Genomic DNA, 21,523 nt, shown 5'->3' on the forward strand with positions numbered 1-21,523 from the left:
CTTTTATGGAGTGTGAGCCCTGAATATTCAGGAAACAGCACTGAAGTTGGTGTGACCATGGTTGGCAGACTCTGGCCCTTAATTAATTAGCATTGATTGTACTTCCAACATTGGAGGAGGGAGCTGCAGCTCAGGGAAGCAGTGAAGTGTTGCAATATAATCACTGCAGCTATTTCCATGCTGCTGGTTGGTGCTTTTCGAAAGTTACCTAGCTGCTGCATTAGCAGCATGATAGACAGAAAGGAAAATCCCAGGGGGAATAACAGCAACACGGGACTTTGGAAGCTGTCATTTTAGAGGAAATGTCTGTATGTTTATACAGGGTTGGGGTTTTTAAATTTGTTTTGTTTTGGCTTTTTTTTCTTTTTAAAATCTATTTATTTATTTGTTTGTTTGTTTTCTGGTTATTGACATTGTCTTAGCTTGACTCAGCCTTATCAAAGGTGCTGTTCATGTCTTTTGCATGGCAGCAGGGTCTGTTCACCCCTGGGCTACTAAGAAGTGCTGTTTAAGAAGTGGGATGTGTCTCATCTCACAGGAAATTTGAAGCAGGTTGCAGGGTTAGATCAGTCACTTCAAAGTGGAAGTGTCTGTCCCATCTGAGCAAGATACCCAGTGTACAGCCCTACCTCTGTGTTAGTGAGCCCCCTCACTCTGTAATCTGGGAAAGCCTATTCCACTGAGCTCTCTGAGTCCATGGGCTTTTGTATCCATGATGCATTTCTTTCTCCGTATTTTTACAATTTTATTCTTGGCAGCTCCAGAGAGGTGGGCCTGAGCATCCTTCTATTGATCTGTGAGAAGGACTTTGGGATGTAAACCCAGAAGGAAAATTTCAGGATTCAGGTAGACAGATTTAATCCCATCACATTCTTCATCCTGCCCTAAATCACAACTCTGGAATGAAGAACTTCACAGTGAGAGCCGCCATGAGCACTCACAGCTCTTTTAATGCTGTTACCTGATGTTGCAGATGTGTCTTCTGGTGTATTCTGAAGCCTCCTGAAAATGTTCAGTGCCTTTAATTTGTGCTGTGGCGTGGGGCAGCAGCTCCCAGGCTCCTGTGCAGCCCATAGCCCCACAGTGTGCTGGGCTGTGACTGTGTGCTGGGAGCTGAGACTGTGGGGGCCTTCCTTTCCCACATAACGTGTGTGCACAGACGCCTTGCCAGGATTCTGGAAAAGCAGTGCCAGGACTGGATGAGGGGTGGGAAGTGTGTGTCAGCAGGCAGAGACCTTCAAATCAAGCCTGGTAGCACAAGGAGTTAGTGGAGAGGGTCTGTTGGGTGATTTAATTGTGTTTTCATCCTCCAGTGAGTTTGCACCATTTTTCTTAACTTGCTTAGCCCTGAGGAGCTTTTTAGTGTAACCAGTATTTATGGAAGGCTTTTTGCTTTGGTGCCTCAGAGGGAGTCACTGGCGTGCACAGCAGCAGCTGTTCCATAGCCCCACAAGCCATTCCTGCAGTGCCCAAGTGCTGGCATCCTGAGGGCCATACAGGGATTCCAGGCAGATAAAAAGGCACCATCTGAAGTTAATTCAGTGCTTTGTGGTTTTATGTTTCAGCAAGGTCAGGGGAGCCCTACCAAATCCTGGTGTCAATGTACCAGGTGTAGTAGGATCACAGAGAAGAGGAAATCCAGACCCTAGCTCTGATGAAAACAACTCTCCTGGGGCAGTCATTTAACTGGTTTGGGGACTTCATCTCCATGTGTAAGACAGGGAGAATGATGCTCTCCTCGTTTGTCTCACTTGTTTGTGTTGTAAGATCCTTTTGACGGGAGCTGCATCTTGCTGGGTGCCAGCACGAAGCAGTGGATGACAGGGTGGCCATCCCTGGGGAGCTGCAGGCACTGTGACAGTGTGAGTGCTGAGGAAGAACTGCCTCCATCCTCTGTGTTGGAATCCTGTGCTTCCCACAAGGGGCATCTCCATTATGCAGCAAAGTGCTGGCTGCCAATCTGTCCTGGGCAAAGCTGATGGAGAGAATCCTCAGGGGAGCCATTTTCTGTTGGAAATTAAGTCCCATCAACATCCAGATGTTTTACAAAATCATAATTCTCTGTCAGGGGAGATAAAAAAGAGATGAAGTACAGGGGAAAGAAAGACTGCAGTTCATCTTTTTGGTATTTTTCAGAAATGGTTAAGTTCTTCACTTTGAATTGACACTCCCTTCACCTTAAAAAACCAAAGGTTTTGCAAAGCCTTTTGTACAACTCTGTGGAGAAGTTTTGAGAAAAACACATGAAAAACACATGAAAACCTTTGCTTTCTGTTCTGAAGGAAGGAACTTGGGTATTTTGGTGGTTTTTTTCCTCTTTAACAGAGAATATCTGTAAATTTGGTCTTTTGCCCTGGTGAAGGCAGAGCAGCATTTTCAACTTCATGGCACTCTGAGCCTGCCCTGGCCATGCCAGAACTGGGGCGGGACTGCAAGCACTGGCTCCTGGGGCAGCGAGGGCATCTCCTCTCCCATTCCTGCTCTTGTGGCCACTCTCCCTGGGTGGGCTGCAGAGGATGCCCTTATTGCTGTGCTCCAGTTTTTGTACTCACGATCTCAAGCTGGAGGTAGGGGAAGTGCAGCTTGCTGCTTGTAGCTGCTTTCCATGCATGTGTTCATAGATTTGCACTGATTTTCTCTCCTCAAGGACTTCCCCCTCTCACAGGCAGTGCATGTGGCTGTTTGCAGGCTTCTGCCTCTAGGCAATTTCCTCCTCCTCATTACTACCCTTCACTCCCTCATCCCTTATCCTCTTCCTCCTGATGGAGACAGTCTTTCACAGATGACTCTTTTCAGAGATGTTTTTTTCACTACTAAAGCCAAGATTTTCTCTCTCCCCTTGCACTTCATCTGGAAATAGGATGGGGAATCAGGTTTTGTGTTTGGTTTGGGATTATTTTTTCAGCAATAAATAATTTCTGAATGTTGAAGAGGCAGGAGAATGAAGCTGGTGTTAGGCTGCACCGAAATACTCCATTTGTTCTGGGAGTCTTTTGCCACCCTCCTCCAGAAAGCTTCCTCTAGTGTTTAATTTTAAAGCAAGTCATTGTTATTTTTTGTTTTCTTACTTCCCAGAGGAGATTCCTCTATTATTTTGGCTTGTCTGGAGATTTCTATGTACACCAGACTTTTTTTCCTTGACTTTTCTTTCCTTGTTGATTTCTTTTTGCCAGGGTTAAAAGCCCCAAGTCAGCAAGGTACTTAAACACAAGCTCAAAGTTAAGGCCTTGCCTAAGTGCTTTGCTGACTTGGAGCCAAAGATGTTTTCTCAAGTCCTTTAAATGCTTCAGAACCTGAATTCAAAACATTTTACAGAAATTCCAGATTTCAAGTATCTCTTATGCTAATAATAGTTGTAATTCTGTACTGCCTTCAGATGACTGGAGCTCTGGACATGGTGAGCATCTGAATAGTCTTACTTTCAGAAAATACTCTTCCCTAAAATCTTCTGCTTCAAACCCAAGAGCTCTCCAGAGGGCAGGGCACACTTACTTGTATTTCAGTCAATGAAAAATAACTAGCCTTTTAGCTGTTGTTTTGTAGTAAGACACTCATAGCTTTTAAACGTTGAAATTTAGGAAGTAATGCATAATTGGTTCAAGAATGGATGTCTGCTCCTGAACTAACATTTGCTCATTGTCTCCAATAGAGGCAATAAAAAAACCCATGCCAAACGGAAGACTCTCTGACATGGCAGGATCAGTAATTGGAGTTTAAGAGATGCTCTAAAAGGCAGACTGGAGTCCCAAAAGCAATGCTGCTTTTGAGAGTTTCATCGGATGGATGGCAACAAAAGTTGTATGGAGAGGGAACGGCAGTGGGTAGACAGGCAGGAAAAGGCTGTGTTGGAGAGGAAGAGAGGGAGGAGGAGAAGAAGGAGAATATATTTCTAGAAGCAGAGAGGCCACAAATATCAAATAGAAATTGCAGCATGGTTTTTTTGGGGCTCTGTGTGATAAAGTCATAAGGGTTCTGCACAATGAGGCCACCAGCCAGCCACTGGGAGCTGCTTTTGAAATGCTCTGCTGCTTAATGAAGACCATCTTCTTCATAAGTTTTGGAAAGGCTGCTAGACTTTGGTGCTTAGGGCACCAACAGAGGGGCAGGGCCATCCAGGAGCTGGCTCAAGTTTACAACCTCTCAAGGAGTTGCATGCTCCCTCCTCTGAAAGCACTCTGTGACGCTGCTGAGAATGGGACCAACCCTGCTGAAAGCTCCTGGCTCATGGGCCTTGTCTTACGCTTCTCTCTTCTGAGGTGGTGTGATCTCCTCTGAGCTTCTGCGTTGTGCTTTGCAGATAGATGAACAGGATGTATCCAGCCTATGATTCTGTGATATGTGCATATCTGTTGCACTAGTGATCTTCAGAGGTCCCTTCCAACCCGTCCCATTCAATGATTCTATGATCTGCACAAGAAGGCATGCAAAGGCTCTGTCTCCTCCAAAGCCCTGCGCACTTTCAGTCCCCTGCTCTCTCATGGATCTACTTCTTGCTTCTGGGATCTTCTATGTAGTGTGCAGAAAACCCTGTCTCTCCTACCTGCTAAGAAACAAATCCAAAAAGCACTGCTACCTTTGATAGCTCTCTGACTGCAGAGTAACTTGTAACTACTCACATAGCCTGTGGATTTATGGTGCTCCTGAATATTGCTGATCCCCCCAAGAGGAGCTCAGAAACCATGTGGGGGCCACAATCCTACGGTCATGGCATCCATTGTTCAGATATACCTGCCAGCCCTTAATCAGACACCCAGCCTCATTCAGCCCTGAACTGGAGTGTGTCTCCAAGCTTTGCTCAAGATCTAGGATTTCTGACCAGGGGTCCTATTGTGTGGTCTGTAGTGCTCTATTAGCTATACTCAGCAATTGCTCTATTAGCTATACTCAGCAATTTATCTTGTCTCTGGTGTAAGTAACACTCTTTTGAGCGTGCCATGCATCTGATATGCGCCCATCTTTCCCCCGAGCAGATGCTCTGTGTGATGGGAGGGCTGCAGCTCTGCTGGCTGTGACACGGCTCAGCACGTGCCGGTGATCCTTTCCAGGCTTAGCTTTGCTTGAGGATCCTTCAGAGTGAAAGGCATCAAATGCAAATGCAGTATCTCGTTTTTACCAATGAAAACCCCGATGCCTTGTCTTAGCTGTTAATACAGCCCCTGCAGGCGAGAGAAGATGAGTGCCTTATTTTTAATTTTGTTTTGAAATCAGCACTGGACTCCAGATACGCATGTATTACTTGGAGGAGTGATGGTGACTGGGTCAGAAAACCCCTCAAACTTGGGAAAATCGTTCCCATTTTATCATCTATTCTTCCCATCCTCTTCACTGTGCTGCCCTGGCAGTGACTCAGCTTCTCTGCTATTCTGTAGCCAAGTGCACAAAGAAAGTCTTGGTGTTGTTGCAGGGGGAAGAAATCCCTCTTTTGGGAATAAACAAGCCCTGGGGCGGATGCACAGGTGGAGATAAAAGTAATGGTGCTTCTATTGGGACCCCCAGGGAATGCCCTGTCCCCCATGTCTTGGTGCTACAGGCTGCACCCCTTTTTGATTTCTCAGTCCAGCTTCCATGATGCTTTTGAGTCCTGTCCCTGTGTGCAGGGCACTCTGTGCCTCCTCCTTGTGGGGCTGAGCAATAAGGAGGACGATGAACCCCCTGTAACTGTGTTTAAAAAAGCAGAGGAGTTTTTCCATCCTCAGCACAGAAGTTCATGTGTTAAGTTGTAGTTACCCCAGCTCCAAGCCCAGCTGCTGCCGATCCACCCAGGGGTGTGAGCATTACATCTGTAAGCAACAAGCCACTGGCCTACAGCAGGCAGAACACAAGCCAACAGACAGACAGAAAGAGCCTGGGGGGCTGAATTTTAGAGCTATTAAATGATTAAATGCAAGGGTAAAAAAAGTTAATTTAGCATCGCGGTTGTGATTTTACACACCCAAGAGCCTGGAAATTGAGAGCTCTGCTTCTCACACAGGGATCGTAACTTGGCACTGCACAGATTGTACAGTATGTAAAATTAGACTGGAGAAATAGTAAATATGCTGCAGGGACCAATACTGTCTTGGCAGAAGGAGGATGGACTGAGTGGGACCCAACAGGTCTTTTACGCCTCTGACTTCCATAATTCTGTGCTAATAAAAAAGCATTGTACAATGCCTGATGCTCGTCCGCAGCCCTGAGTGGGGTGAAGCAGGAGCTGGGTTGTTATGTGAACAAATAGTGATCGCCCCCGGTGTATTTGAGTGGAGCAAGGCTGTTATCTGAGGGCAGGTGTGTGGGCATTGGCAAACAGGGATGGGGAGGTGTGCACTGGGCTGAAAAGGCAGGTTGAGGCCAGCAGGGAGTGAGGCATCTGGATGTCTCTATCCAGCTCTGCCCTCACCTCCCCCTCCCCAGACCTCAGTAAATACAGGCATCTTCACACTGTTGCTGGACCACAATGTGCTTTTCTTTACGGCTCTGATTTGGGCACCTAATTCTGAATTGTATTGATTTCCCCCTAAACGGCATTGAAAAGCCTGATCTAAGCACTCTTTTGTGGCTTAGAGTTATTTGTCCTGTCCGCATGAAAAAGCAGGACTGAAAAACAAGCCTCTAATTCACCATGATGCTAGCAGCGGTCCTTTGGCAGCAAAGGTTGAAGGCTCAAGCGTGCCCAGCTCGGAGGATATTGGTGGGATTTTCCTGCTGTGTGCTGGTTCCCCTTAGTGCCATTCCCTCTGGTGTTCCAACACCTTTCCCTCCATACTCCCTCACATGCTGGGGCAGCCCAATGTAGTTGCAGGGAACTGGAGGAGTTGCTGCTTTGCCAAGCAACTGCACTTCCTCAAGATGAGTCATCTCAAGCTGACTCTGCAAAGCAAGCCAAGTGGATAAGGTCCCATCCAGCCTTGCCTTAGGATGAAAACAGTGGCACAGCTCAGCCAGTTGCAGCAAGGAGAGCACTTGGAGTCCCAAGGCACTTGGACCAGGAGAACTGGGACTGACATCCAAGTGATGGTCTTAATGAGACCTTCTGGGAAATGGATCAACACATGAACTCAGGTCCCCTCCTGGGATGCAAGAACAAAGCCTCCCATGGGAAAACTTAAAAGCCAAGATCATCAGCCCAAAAGAATCCAGACCTCTCTGCTGTAGAGCTGCTGAGACAGAAGAGAAGAAGTAGCAGCATCTTCTCCTGGTCCCAGCTTTGTCAACACAACATGATCCATGATAGAGGTATGCAACCATTGCAGATGGGTGCACAGCAGCATTAGCACCCTCAGGCAGAGCTCACTCCTACCCTGAAGCCATGGGAAAGGACAGTTTTTTTGTGGTCTCCTGACTATGCATGGCTGAGGAGACTCTGTTACAGAGGTAGGATGGATTTGATTGCTGTTCTCAGTTTTGCTTGTCCCCTGTTACCAGGGTCAAGTTGTGCTTGAGGAACTACATCACTGTACAGCTCCTAGTACTCCCAGTGAGAGCTGGGCTTGGTGGCATTCAGGAAAACAAGGCTGTCTCTGAGATGGAGCCCTTCTGGCTGGCAGCCAGGAGCACTGCCAGTGTGGAGCTCTGGGCTGATGTGATTTGGCAGGTCTAGAGAGCTGCAAGAGAAGCTCTGTCCCAACGTGGGGCTGATAAAAAGGCAGCAGTACCAGGACGAGACACAGACATAATAGAGCACAGGGAAGACACCCTCTGCCCTGGTGAGATCCCACTCAGACCAGACCAAAGCTATTGATTTAGCCAGTCTGATGACAGAAGCAGAAAAATGACACTTAAGTTACTTGTCTGCTACGGCAGCATTCCCCATCCTCCTACTGTGTCTGCTAGCCAGGGCTCCCCATTGGCCAACTGCCAAAAAGACATGGGGAGCTGCTGCATCCCATGGGCTGAGCCAGTGCTGCAGCAAGGACTTGGCCCTCAGTTCTGCTGTGAGACTGTGTGTCTTCTGCTTCCAGCAATGGGTCTGTGTTCTGTGGTTTCCTGCTGGGTTTAGCACTGTGTTTTCTCCCCAGGAGAGTGCTGATTCTCTGCCACTGCACAGCCTTGCTGGCCCCTGTGCATGAGTGATGAAAGTTACCCCATCCTCATGGTGCTGCCATCCTGTCTGCTCCTGTTACTTGGAGTTTGGCCTGGGCAATGGCGTGTCAAGCTCATAGCAGTGCAGGCATGAGATCTCCCCACTGCTGAACCATCAAGTCCAGGAGGGAGCCTGTGAATTGGATTATCATTTGTGACAGTGGAACATTTGATGGTAAGAGTGTTCCTTCATCTTCAGAAAGGCACAGAGGATGCTGCATTAAGATTCACGGGAGAGGCAACAGCCTTGTGCGGTTGAGCAGCTAGAAGGGCCATGAAGGCCCTTGTCACCCCACCATGGACATCCCCAGCTGGGTTTGGGCTGAGGGTTCAGAGGGAGGCAAAAGGCGAGGCTGTTGCAGAGCTGGAGCAGAACTTCTGCAGGAGCATCAGGGCTTTGCCAATGCCCACAGGAGGATGTTTTGTGGTCACATCCAGGCTGAGGGAAGAGGTTTTCCTGCCCTGGATCCTGTCCTGAGCCAAGCATGTCGGCGGGATCAAGTCCCTTCTTCATAACGCTCCTGAAGTAAAGCATGATCTGGTTCCAGGCTATTGTGGTGTGATTGAGTACAAGTCCTTTAGCACCCATCTGTTATCTCTTAATTAAAGTTTCTTTCTAATTATTTTTTCTTGTCAAGAGCAAAGCTGCTGACTCCAGGGATTTACCAAAGCAGAGCAAACAAATGCAGTCTCTGCTTTCTGCAACTCTTCATTAATGGACAAAATTAACTTGGAACAGTCCATATCTTTGGCTACATCGATGACACTTAATTATGCTTGTTTCCTTACAAAGGTATATCCAGTTTTAAATCACTTGTGGAAGAAGTGCCTCCTTAAGCATGAAATTTCTTCTCCTTGAAGGAATATTTCTGCTGGCAAGAAAAGCTGTGCAAAGACCAAGTGGCATCACAGGGAATAGATGTGAGGAGACCACGAGTGGGGTGTGCTTCAGGAAACTGGTGTCAGGAAACCCTCTCCACAGCCAGGGGCTGCTTAATCTCAAGAAGGGCAGACCTCAGGAGCTGTCAAGCTGCACAGGGGAGTGGAACCACTGGCATTCCTTGGACACAGTTGGTGCTGTCAGGCCAGTGGGCATGGGTCCTGAAGCAAGTGAGAGGCCACAGGATTGGGCCACTACCATCCCCTATGGCTGGAGAAGGCCAGGAACAACTTCCCCTAGAGGCTTGTTGGGTCACCTCTTTGTCCTCTTGCCCTTTCCATCCACTGGGGCTCCCTGTGGGCTGATTCATCTCATCATGGGAAGTTGTGGGATGAAAGACGCTTCTGGTTTATATGCCTGGAAAGCTCTTGGCATAGCCCTGGCACTATGCAAATATTAAATGTATAATTTATTATGTACACAGGCAGCTAATTAACTGCTGAGACAATTATTTGTAGCTGGTTTCTCAGCTGTGGGAGGGACATATGAAGGCCAGCGGGATGATGTGAAGGCCTCTGTCCAAAGACACTTATGTAATGCTCTTCCCACTGCAGAAGTGCTCCATGTCCTATCAGAGAAAGTGGGGACCTGGTCTTTCTCACTTTGTTGCTTTCACCATCTGCAAAAGAAGGAAAGAGCCAGAGGCTGTGGAACCTGCAGAGTGCTCATCCCTCTCCCCAAAAATGCTGCAGTGCCTTTCTTTTGCTCACTCTCTGCTTACACAAGCCACAGCCCTGCACAGCGCTCAGAGGAAATATTTGTCCCAGCCTGCTTGCAAATCACTGTGACAAGCAAGGGTGGTTTTTGCCCTGTGTGTGTCTGCTGGATGTTGTCTTGCCACAGGCCCTGGCAGAAAGACCCCCATGAAAGGGCTGTGGTAAGTGCTGGTGCCAGGAATGCAAACCATCCTCTCCACTTCCTCTGCTTGCTGTCCCAGTGACCCCTCAGGCATCTGGCATAGACCCCCCAGTGCCGTGTCTGTGGCTCCACACTTGCCAGTGCCCAGCAGCATTCCTGCCATGCCTGGCAGCTGCTCATGCTGGCTGGGTGAGAGCCTCAGCTGGAGCAAAGAGGAGTGGAGGAGTGGAGATGGAAGGTCCCAAGAGGAGTTCTGCTCCTCCCTAGCACAATGCATGGCAGGGCAGTCTTCACCTTTTGGCAGAATTTCCTTGTGGTATTGCCATTCCAGTTTCGATGTAGGTCAAGATTTCATTAAGGAGGAAAATGAGGACGAAGTTTTGACTGGATTTCCAGCTGAATGGGTTTGGGAGGCATTCAATATGTTTCCATGGGCCCCACATCTCAGGTGCTTTGTTTCGTCTTCCCTTTCACATCTCTCTGCTGAACTGCTGTCTGCTGTCCTGTTGGTCCCTGTTGCAATTGCAGGACCTATAAAACTGCCACTCATCATTGCCAGTGCAGCAAAACAGCTCACAGCTCATTTCACCAAGCCGCCCCAGGTTCATTACTCTAAGCTTTGTATGTTTATTCCCATCTTCCCTGCATGCAATTTTGCAGAGATGTGGGTAAAGCTGTAATTTTTCCCATTATGCATCACCATGGCTCCTTTCTAGATCTGGGACTTCATGTCATAAGCCATGTTGTGCCTGGCAGGTGGGCTGGGCCTGGCAGGGGATGTGGCCGTTAGTGGGCTTGGGTGCTGAGAAGCATGTTGCTGGTTGGGGTGCTGCATCACAGCCCCTCTATGATGACATCACAGCCTTGTGATGTCACTTGACCCAAAAGGCAGCATGCTTTGGAGAAGCAGGGTGGTGTAGGGGCAGGGCAGGACAGCATCTTGAAATATCAGTTCTAACCAATGATCACATCCATGTTGCTGGGAAGGAATCTTTGAAAATGTCTAGTCCAGTGTCCCTCTTGGAAAAGGTCTGTCCTCAGCAGAAGACCAGATCAGTCATGACTGTTGACAGACCCTTGACAACCTCCATGGATGAGGATCCCCCTCTCTGTGGGTACCTGTCCCCCAGTGCTGTGTTACCCTCAATGAGAATAAATTATCCTGCATGTCCAGCTCGAATCTTCCACCAGGACATTCATGTCACCAGTTGATATCCATCCAAAAGGTCTGGCCCTGCAGGACAGGCACCATCATGGTCATTGATCCCATGGGTTACCAGTGACACAGTGACCAGGAGTGTGGACAAACCTCCCATCCCTCCCTATTCAAGGGTAAACCACCCTTCCCTCCCTGTCCAAGGGAGCTGTGGAGCTCTAGGTGGGCTGGAGGGGCTCCTACTCATTCCCAGCCTGAAGGAAGTAGAGGGTCCCAGTCGAGCTCTGGTGACCCCTGCTCATCCCCTTCCTACAGCAGAGCTGCTGTTCTCAGTGGAAGACAGGCTTCTCCAGCATTCCAGGGGAGCTATCCCCATGGTGCCACTTTCCAAAGGTGCCCCTTCCCACACATCTATACATCACTGTGGTTGGGTGGGACTCCCACACCTGGCATGGGACAAGGGAGGACATGAGGACTTGTCTCTGCTCCAGTAAGACCCTCAGCAAACCCTGCTGGGAGAAATGCCTCCTCCAAAGCTGTGCTTTGGGTTTCTGCTTCATCAGGAACCTTACATCATTGCCTTGGAAAGAAGCACTGCTTTCAAACACCTGTCTTCCAGGAATGGCTCCCCCAGCCCTTCTGGATGAATCCCAGTGTGTTTGTACTGTGTTTAAGGAAATAACTCAAGGTGACTTTTTTCCTCCCCAGCTTAGTCTTTCAGCTACTAGCTATGGGCAAGCTCTCAGCCACAATTCTGAGGGGCAGAGCTGAGCGTCCCAGAGCTTTCCCCCCATCTTACTCCTTCTCTGGGAACAGGCATCAGACAGGCAGGAGCCAGGCAATGATGGCAGTTCTGTGGATCCATCACTACACTGAGCCTTTATCCATGCAAGGCTGCTGGGTGGTGCAATGGTGGGTGTCAGAGCTCCAATGTCTCTGATAAGCAGAAATCCAAGTGTAAGAACAGGATAGTCCTGTTGTGTTAGCCAACAGGAAATAGGAAGACAAACCCTCTTTACCTTATGCAATAGAAGAAATCAGTGAACTTGAGTGAGATGCTTGAATTCTTACTGAAACTCTCATATCTGTATTTGTCCATCCACACATGTGCCTAGTCATCTGTCTGTCCGTCTGTTCATCATCTAACCATCCATCCACATCAAGAGCCATTCAAATAGGCAACCATCCACCCAACAACACTCACATTCATTGTCCTTCCTCACCTCCTTTCCTCCATTCCATCTGTGCCCTTCCAGCCTGCTGTCCATCTGTCTGTGGTTACTCACATTTATTTGTCCTTCCATCCACTGTTTTCTTCCACTTCTGCCTGTCTGTTTATCTTGTCTTGTTCCAGCTACCCCTCCTCACACAGATGCTTCATCTTAGATGTTCTTCCCTCTTTCTGCCTGTCAGTACATTCTCACAGCTTTTTTAAGACCCTTGAAAAAAATCTTATGGTCAGCACAGTTTCCCAAAGGTCTCCATCCTTGGCTGGTGTCAGAAATGGTCCTGAGGCATCCCACCAGCAACTTACTCACTATAAACCAGTTTTCCTTGTCCTTAGGACTCCCTTTTCCAGCAGGGATAACATCCACAAAGTTTCTCTATTCCTGTCAGAAGCAGGTGTCCTGACAGACCATCTGCAGGAGGCTGAGACCTGCCAGGCACACCTCCATAGCCAGCTTTGCAGATGGGATCAGGATGTGGGCTTAGACACAAGGAATGGCTGGATCACGTCCATGTGGTCCCACCGATCAATGCGACCCAGGAACTGATGTCTGGAGAGGGAGAAAAGAGAGGAGAAGCCTTGGAGGTGCTTCTTCCCTCCATCTCCACCATCAGCTGCAAGGCTCACTCAGCAGCTCAGTGTTATAGGTCATCTTCTGCTGACCTAAATGAATTCATTTACTCACTGTTCCCCCCTCCAATGTTGGCATCAACAGCATCTGATGGATATAGATTTCTGTAATTTAATCACAATTTGTGCAAAAAAAGGATCACTTTCTATTGCTTGTTTTGCTCCCTCTTATTTTATTAGGAGAAAGAGCAAGCAGTCCTTCTCTATTTGGCCTCTTCATGTCACTTGTCATTGCTAAGGTGTCTGTCACATCTTTGCTTGGTTGTCTCCTTTTATGGATGAAGGATTTGAGTCTACTAAACTATCCTTAAGTGGGATCTGTTTCCAGCCTTAGCTGTTCCTCTTTCCTTCCTCTGCCCTGCTTCCAGTGGTGCTGTGCTCATAATGGCATGGGGACGGGTTTGTGTTGTTGGTCACCACTGAGCTGATGTTTTCAGGGAAGGGAGTGTGATGACTCCAGGATGGGTTTCCATGGAGGCTGTGGCATGTTTGAAACCATGAGTATGTAAGGGAAGCAAGGCTGCATGCATTCCACTGTGCATTAATCAACACAGGGTTACAGCCTGGTGGTCTGTACCATGATGTCCTTCTGCAGCACTCTGGAACCCAGCTGTGATTTGGCTGCCCTGACAGCCTCAGCAGCACTCTGTCTTCTCTCTGCCCTGACCCCTTTTACCTGTGAGTTACGAGGGTGTTGGGCAGATCTGATCCAGCTTGGATCTCCATCAGACTTCAACAGTGACATGTTCTACTGCTGTATTTGACAGCTTGTTTTCACCTTCAGTCTCTCAACTTTAGCTGCTATAAATCCTTGCAAGGACTTTCACCATGTGTCAGGGCTGCTTAGTTTCCTTGGAAGGCACCTTATCAAATGAGGTTTTGAAGCCCAGGAGAATCTTGAGAACTGATCCACCCTTGTTTGTGCACAAAGGCTTGATGAAGCCTTGAAGGAACCTCATCCCCATTCATCCTCCCGTCCTGCTTCACCCTATGTCACGCACACACACTCACGTGGTTTTATCCTTACCACATGCAGCTCAGCACAGCCAAGTGTAGCAACACGGGAAATATTCAGTTGCTAAGGATCATTAATGAATGTCAGCTCCAGCTCCTGTCCAGAAACCTGAGAAAATTCAATCAGGCAGCTGGTGCCCAATGAGCTGTGTTGCCCCACTTGTGAGCTGCTACATCAAACAGCTCAGCAAGGCATCATGTTATTGTGGAAAGAAAAGAAAACCCAGACAGGGAGACAAACAGCACTGCATCCACCAAGCAGCTGTGCCTTTCCACAGCACAGCATGGTTAGGTTGCAATCCTCCTGCCTGGTTTCCTGGATAGGGGATTGCAAGGAGAATTGCCTGCTTCCCATTTGTGCTAGTAAATGCATGGAGTTTGCTGGTGACAAGTCCTAAATGCATGGAGTTTGCTGGTGACAAGTCCTGGGGCTGTGTCATCTCTCTGCTGGGATTTTCTGATACAGGAGTTTGGTTTGTATCCTGCAACAAGTCACCTAGACATATGACTGGCAATGTCTTGTGTGTCTGGCTGTGCTGTGGGGTGTTCAGCTGGTGGGCCGTACATGCAGCCCTGACACGTGTTCACTGTAGCAAAGGTGAAAAGAAGCCATTCTGTGGGTAGAGGTGGTCCATGATCCTCTGGCATTTGTCAGCTGGTCCATTCTAGTCTAAAATAAATCATGGCTGGGGAATGGAGCAGAACCTGGGCTTCCCTGGCCACCAACACAGTGTCAGTCCACACCCCAGTCCTTCTCTTTACTTCCCAGATGGGAAGGTAAGATTTTTTTTCCAAGGCAACGGTGCTGAGGGGCTCTGAGCTCACCTGCTTTTCTCCTGTTCCTTCCCACAGAGATCCCCATCCAGTATGAGCGGGTAGGCGCAGATGTGACCATGAAGTGTGGCTCCATGGAGTGGGATGCAGCCGTAACCTGGACAGCCAACGGCACCGACATTGACGAGTCCCACCTGAACGGGTCCTACCTGATCCTGAAGAATGTTGACCTGTCACAGAGTGGCCAGTACTCCTGCTACGAGGGCTCCTCTTGGCACCTCAAATACCAGACCTCCCTGAAAGTGGGAAGTGAGTACCCCAGCATGTCACATTGAGGGGGACAGTCTCTGCTCCCATATTGACTCCCCACAGCCCTCCCTCCTGCCATGCCAACCCCTCTACTTTCTATACATAGGGTTGTCTGCTGCACACCACCATATGAGGTCCTCATGGCACACTAATCCCAACTGGAATCGGCTACTCTGCCCCAAGCTTTGGATCAAAGCCAGTAGATTAAATGATGCCTCAGGAATAATGTGAGAAGGCATTGACCTCCCTCTAGCCCTGTGCCACAACAACCATCTCTGTAGGTAGAAAGAGCTGTCAGAGAGGATTGCAGTCAGCAAGGAAAAGCACTGGCTAGGATTACTGCAGTGTGGTTGTTTCAGAGGAGCAGCCAAAAAGTGTTGGTGGTCCCTGGGTTTGCAGGATCCTGGGTGCACAGGCATGCTGGAGGACAGCTGCTCATTCCCCAGCATTTTGCATATTGTCGGCACAGGATGCGCTGATTCCTGGGCCTCAGCAGGGGAGATAAGAGTTGTGCTGTATTTCACATGATGCTGAGAGCTGATAGCAGCTGTGTGTTTTGAGGGCTGCTGTGTTTGTACAGCTGATAGCGACTGCGTGTTTTTCAGCACGGCATATGCAACTGTCAGCCGTGGGTGTTGGAGCACCAGCCAGCATAGCCAGCCAGGGGATAGTAACTGTGATGCACCATCTGGGAACCCTGCCATCCAGGAGTTCCCAAGTTTGGAAGACACAGCAGTGCCTTCCTCTGCTCCTTATCTCACCTTCTGCACCTGGCATCAGAGGTGGTGTTTCCACCCTAGGCCATGCTCCAGGGACAGAGGGTCACAGTCTGTGTAAACCCTGAAAAGGCATGAGGAATTCACTGCACCTAGAGATTTGAATTAGAGAGATGCTCTATGGTGTCCAACTCATTAAAGGTCATGTGGGATGAATCCTGGTGTCTGGGCCGAGAAGAAGGGGTGGTGGAAGGCTATGTGAGAAGCAGGTAAGGGGAAGCAGTCATCACAGGGCAGGCTTTATACCAGTGAGCAGGTGTGGGGGTTGGAGCATGGCAGGCAAAAAGCCACTGCCTAACAAATGAGTCAGGGGCTTTTTAGCTGCATTATGGTCAAGAGGTGTTCACAGAGCCAGAAAAGGCAGTAGCTGGGTCCAGTGCAGGCAGCAGCACAAGGAGATTGTGCAGCTCCTCTGCTTGGGTGTGTGCTCACCAAATCCCATCTAGAGAGAGGTCCCAGGGTGTGCCAGTTCACGGAGTGCGGCAGGTCTGCAGGAAGCAAGGGGAGTGGGGAGAGGTTCACAGCCTCCAACCACTCCTCTGCAGCTGTGACATCGATGTGATTTTGCAATGGCTCTTCCATCTGCTAAGCACCTCGCTAATAGTAATCCCTGTCAATCCGCTCAGGGACCCATGGGAATTGCTCAGCGTTAGAGCCCAAATCCTGCTGTTCCCTATTACTGTGTGTTCCCATTTGCTGGAGACTCACAGCCCCCTGAGCACCAGGCATCTGAGAAGACCAGTTGGACACTGCTGGGGCCACCAGCCCCCAGAGAGAGGGTGACAAATAAATAAGCATCTGGCATTGTTAACACAATTAATTGTGCAAGGAACTAATCAGGTGAGACGCTTTTCGTGGTAATTAATTTAACTAGCTGGATTTTAATTTAATGTTCTCTGTGAGGTTTCTTTTCCCAGCGCTGCACCCCTAGGCCCTGCCTCCCCTACCCCACCCTAAGTGTCCTGCCTCTGCTGGGAGTGATCGATTCCCTGAAGGTGTGAGGACTCATGCAAAGTAGATTTGGGAACATCCCAGCAGGGAATGGAGATGGACTTGGGCATATAGATAGAGATGGGTGACTTGTGGGAGGTTTGTAGCATGGCCCTGTGGTAGCATTGCTGCTGCAGCTGAGTGTATTGGGATCCCAAACCTGAGATTTCAGGGATCTTGGATTCATTTCGTTTCAATTGCATGGGAAATTAAATGAAAACAGGCCCGTGCCTGCATTTTTCTCTTTTACTGGGGCAACAAGAAAGATGTCTGCAGCAAGAGTGAGGGGCTGGGGCTGCATGTGGAGAAGTGCTGGGGATCTCATTAAATAAATGATGGTACCTGGAATGTGCTCCCCAGGCAAGGCAGGGGTGCTCCTGAGCATACAACACCACAGGAAGGATGTGTGGAGGGAGCAGAGAAGGGTCGAGGACCAGGAAAGGGTGTCAATTAGCAAAGCAAGCTCTGTTATGGGGGTCAGCAAACACAGGGATAAAGGGAGACCTGCCAGGAGTCAAGCTGAGTGAGACCTTGTAGAGGAAATGAAAAGGGGGGTTAGCCTTATAAATATAGAGCAAACGAGGAGAGAAGAGCAGAGCTGGTTCTGCAGACAGGTTTCAGGGGAGATTAAAAGTAAGCCCGATACCAAATGAACCCCACCGGGTCTGAGCAGCAATGCTGAGAGCAAGGGCAGCACAGGCTAAAGGAGAGGAGGGAGCATAAAACCTGGAGGTGATCCTCTGTTGTGGAGGCACCTTCAAAGACAGCAATGCACTGAAGGCTTGGGGAGCACCTCATCCCCATGTGAGGACATCTGTTCATTAGCAAGGCTCATTAGCAGCTGAGAGGTCAGTAGTGGTACCCAGTGCAACTTGTCTCCTGTGCCTGAGTGAAGGAAAAGTCCTCATCAGACAGCCTGACCCCACAGCACAGTGGGCCCACATGGTGCACTTGGAAGAGGGAACAATTAAAGACGTGGAGACAAACGGAAAATGGGAAAGAAGTACAGGGGGGGCTTGCCAGAGATACATCACAGCAGATTAACCTGATAGCTCTCTTTGATAAGGGAACCAGTTTTCTAAGCCCAGAAATGTGGTCAGTGTAATCTGTCTTGACTTCAGTGAAGTATTTGCTATGATGCCACATGGGAAATTATGAGTTAAACCAGAGAAAATGTGGATTAGTATGAAAATTGGAACGCATCTTAGGAAATAGCTACAGGGGATCAGATTGTGCTGAAAGGGGGAGCTCCTGGAAGGGATAGGGAAGCTTCGGCACCAAGTTTGGACTGCATTTGGGCCACTCTCTGTGGTGTTATCTGTAATGGCTCTGGTCTACAAGAACCAGGGGGCCCTGGCTGGATATGCCAGTAGCTAAGGAGGAACAAGAGGATATCTGGGGTGAGGATTTTATGCTGAAGGGACCAGCATGCTACATAATGGTGCAGGCACAATTGTGTGAAGGTGTCTCAAAAATATGCTTCAGCAGGTGTGAGGGAAAGCACAGGTAGCTCATTTGGTCCCTGAGTTTTACACCCAAGTCCACATCATGGGGGATGTAGCTGGGAGCCCAGCAGCACTCTGCAGAGGCTGGAGGTAGCTGGGCTGTCTCACTCACTGCAGAAATGGGGACACTGGTGCACGTGCAGTGGGACACTGTGCATTCAGGAATGGTGAGAAGGAGGGGCTCCCCAGTCTTGTCTGTTGCCAAAGGTCCCAGATCAGCCACCTACAAGGCATGAATCCTCCTCAGCACAAATTGTCCTGGGGGAAGCTGGCACTTCTCCAGGGGAAACCTCTTCCTGGGTACTTTGAGCAGTGACTTGTTCTGCCCCTTTCTTCAGGCAGCTGAGCATGAGGTGAAGCACAGGAGAGCAACCAGGTGTTTATCTTCAGTGATCACCTGCCCTGCAGCCTGACAGCAACAGATGCCCTTGTGTGGCCAGAAGCAGGAGATGGGTCCAGGTCTTTTTACACACCAGGCATCACTGGCTTGAGCCCAGGGCTGTGAGCACCAGGAGTGCAGCACAAGGCTCTGGGTCACAGGACCGTGGTGCCAGGCTCCTGACTGCCCCCACAGGCCACAGCTCTGCATTTGGAAACACGCAGCCAGAGGGCCCGGGGGTGGATATAACAAAGACATTGGGAAATAATGCACTCTTGAGGTTTGGCACACGGCTCTGTGCGTTACAGAATGTTATAAAAATACTGCTAATGGGCCAGAGAGGAGTGGAATTGTGCATCGGAAAGGCTGCCAGAAGCCAGAGAGTGCATATGAGAGTGGGGAGGCTTGTGTGCAAAGAAGGGAGGGCGGGAGGGAGGCAGCCAGGGCAGGCACTGTCCTTCCGCTCCTATGCCTCCGTCCCTTTCTAACCTGCTTATCTCCATCCCAACCCACCATCTCTTCCTCTTTGCCCTTCTGTGCTGCTTTCGGGATGCCCAAGCTCAGGTGGACATACGTCTGACCCTCATCATTCAGCCTGCTGCCCAAAAAGGCTGCTGCCTGATTGGATGGAGTGCAGAGATGGGGTCTGCCTGGGAGAGAAAATGCAGCAGAATCCCCTCCAGTAGCAGGGGCACAGATGCAGGCAGTGGAGTTGTCTTCCATGTTGCAATGATGGCCTGGTGCCAGCACCAGCATGCCCCATGGGCATTGCTGCCTCCCAGGCCATGGATGTGGGAAAGGGACTGGCAGAGTACAAGCAGTCCCAGGCTGGCCTGCTTCCTCCATGTCTGTCACTACAGTGGCTGGCGAGAGAAAGAGGAAAAAACATGCGGTTTGACGGAAAATGACATGGAAAAAACAACCAAATTAACAGAAAAACAAACAAAGAAAAACCAGAGAGAGGGAGGGGGAAAGGGACAAAGCAACAGGAACCACATGTGAGCAGGGAGGCCAGGAGAGCCTGAGTGTTCTCTGGACTGATTAGCAAGCAATCAAACATCGGCCACTAATAAATAATCAGAGCCTCCCTTTTCTCTGACTTAGAAGTCTTTTTCCTCCCAGCTGGGCTCCAGCTGCAACCAGAGGGTTGTACTGCAAGTTTGCATCTACTTTTTGTTGTTATTTTTAAAACATTTCTTCCATTTCACCTATCCAAAATAAAGAAGCAAAACAAGAAGGTAGTGACCTCTCCACATAAGACATGCACCTCTGGCTCCACCAGAGATAGAGGTGTGAGCATATCACGATAGGCACTGGCTAAACAGTGGAGGAAGGCAGTGCCAGGGATTAGTGTGTACCCACCTGTTTCCATGGCTTGGTTGGGTGCAAAAAACCACAGAAGGGCACTGATGACATGCCAGCTTGGGAGAACGGAAGTTTGGCTGGCTCTGGCAGCCAGTGGTGAAGATGTGGCACTCCGATCAGGGTGCCTCTGGTCAGGCTGGTGCTCCTGCCTGGAAACTGATGAAGAAGCTCAGGCTTGGGGTCAGCATGTGCAGATAGTTTGTTGCTCAGCGATCTGTGATGCAGAGCTTTATTATTATTATTATTATTATTATTATTATTATTATTATTATTATTATTATTATTATTATTATTTTTATTATTTTTAAAAAGCCCTTTTGATGGATTTTTCCCCTCTGAACTCTTCCAATCCTTGCCTATGGTGACGTAAACTTAGGCTATTTCAGGAGCAACAAGTTAAACATTACTGCAACCATTCCCTGGCACCAGGCAGGGAACAGCATCCACCCCTTCGATTCATCCATCTCACTCTCCCAATGGGCTCCTGCCCCTTGGGGGTTGTCCTACACAGTCCTATACAGGTGCAACCCCAAGGCTGTGCCCAAGCAGTGCCTGAGGGCAGTACTACATTAACATGGACCAAATCTACAGCAAGGGTGGAGCTAATTAATTTAAATGACTGTTGGTGCTCTAGAATCAGGAGATGCACACCAGGGCTGTTGGGTTCATTCCTGTGGAGGGGGTTTTTTTCCACCATGTGCCTGCAGCACTGGGGACTGGGTATGTGCAGTGGTCCTGGGGTGATTCAGAGCCAGGCATCACATCTCTATTCCTGAGAGCCACAGAAGGGGAGTGTCAACAAGCTTGCAGGTATGCTTCGTTCATTGAAATTCAGCTTTATTTCACAACGCATGCAGGCTCTCCAGTTGCTGCCCTCCCACGTTGTGCTGTTCATGCATGGCTGGGAAAATTCAGTGGATGAACTGTGCTGCCTGCAACCAGATTTTGGGTCTTGGCCTGGCTGAGAGCTGGAAAGGCGCACTGGGTAACAGTATGCAAATTACTATCCCGGCTCTTTAAGGAGAAAGCCAAAATAAACCCACCCAAAAACCTCACCACGCTCCCAGATGCAATTAGTCCTAATCGAATTAGGAGCTGGACTAGAAAAACAAACACATTTGCAGGCAGCAGGCAACCTCTCCGCCCTGTTCAGTGGGCTGCAGGCTGTGTGCCGCAGCGGGAAGGGCTGAATGGAGCCGTGCCCTGTGGCCCGCATGTGCACACACTCATACGCTTGCCCCTGCGCTCCCACCCGTGCCCCACTGCTCCAATCCTCCTTCTCCTCACTGGGCTGGGCAGCCAGCCCAGCTGCAGCATAGCAGAGTGATGCTTCCTTGGCTCACTATGTAAAACATGATAATCTGGGGCAGCCAGTGTCAGAAACAATAAAAGTATCCCCTCTCCCATCCTTATGGCTCCCCGCTTCCCATGGGGGAGCTGGGGACAGCAAGGAGCACATGGTGGTGGGGCCAGCAGAGCATCACGGGGCATTTATGAGTAGCCACTGCACAGGACAACAGTACCAGCAGCTCTGCCCT

At 49.3% G+C, this 21,523-nt stretch overlaps 1 protein-coding gene across 2 annotated transcripts in view; it reads left to right on the plus strand.

Moving 5' to 3' along the window:
* The window catches only part of CNTFR (ciliary neurotrophic factor receptor), a 201,298-nt gene that overhangs the window by 131,090 nt on the left and 48,685 nt on the right, over positions 1-21,523 (plus strand). For both annotated transcript variants that reach the window (XM_066182304.1, XM_066182305.1), the window contains exon 4: positions 14,740-14,970. In XM_066182304.1, the coding sequence (XP_066038401.1) occupies positions 14,740-14,970 (231 nt within the window). The remainder of the gene's footprint in view (positions 1-14,739; positions 14,971-21,523) is intronic.

The sequence above is a fragment of the Chamaea fasciata genome, unplaced genomic scaffold (assembly GCF_029207755.1).
Source record: "Chamaea fasciata isolate MVZ Bird 193981 ecotype frontalis unplaced genomic scaffold, bChaFas1.0.hap1 SCAF_4, whole genome shotgun sequence".
Classification (NCBI taxonomy): Eukaryota; Metazoa; Chordata; class Aves; order Passeriformes; family Sylviidae; genus Chamaea; species Chamaea fasciata.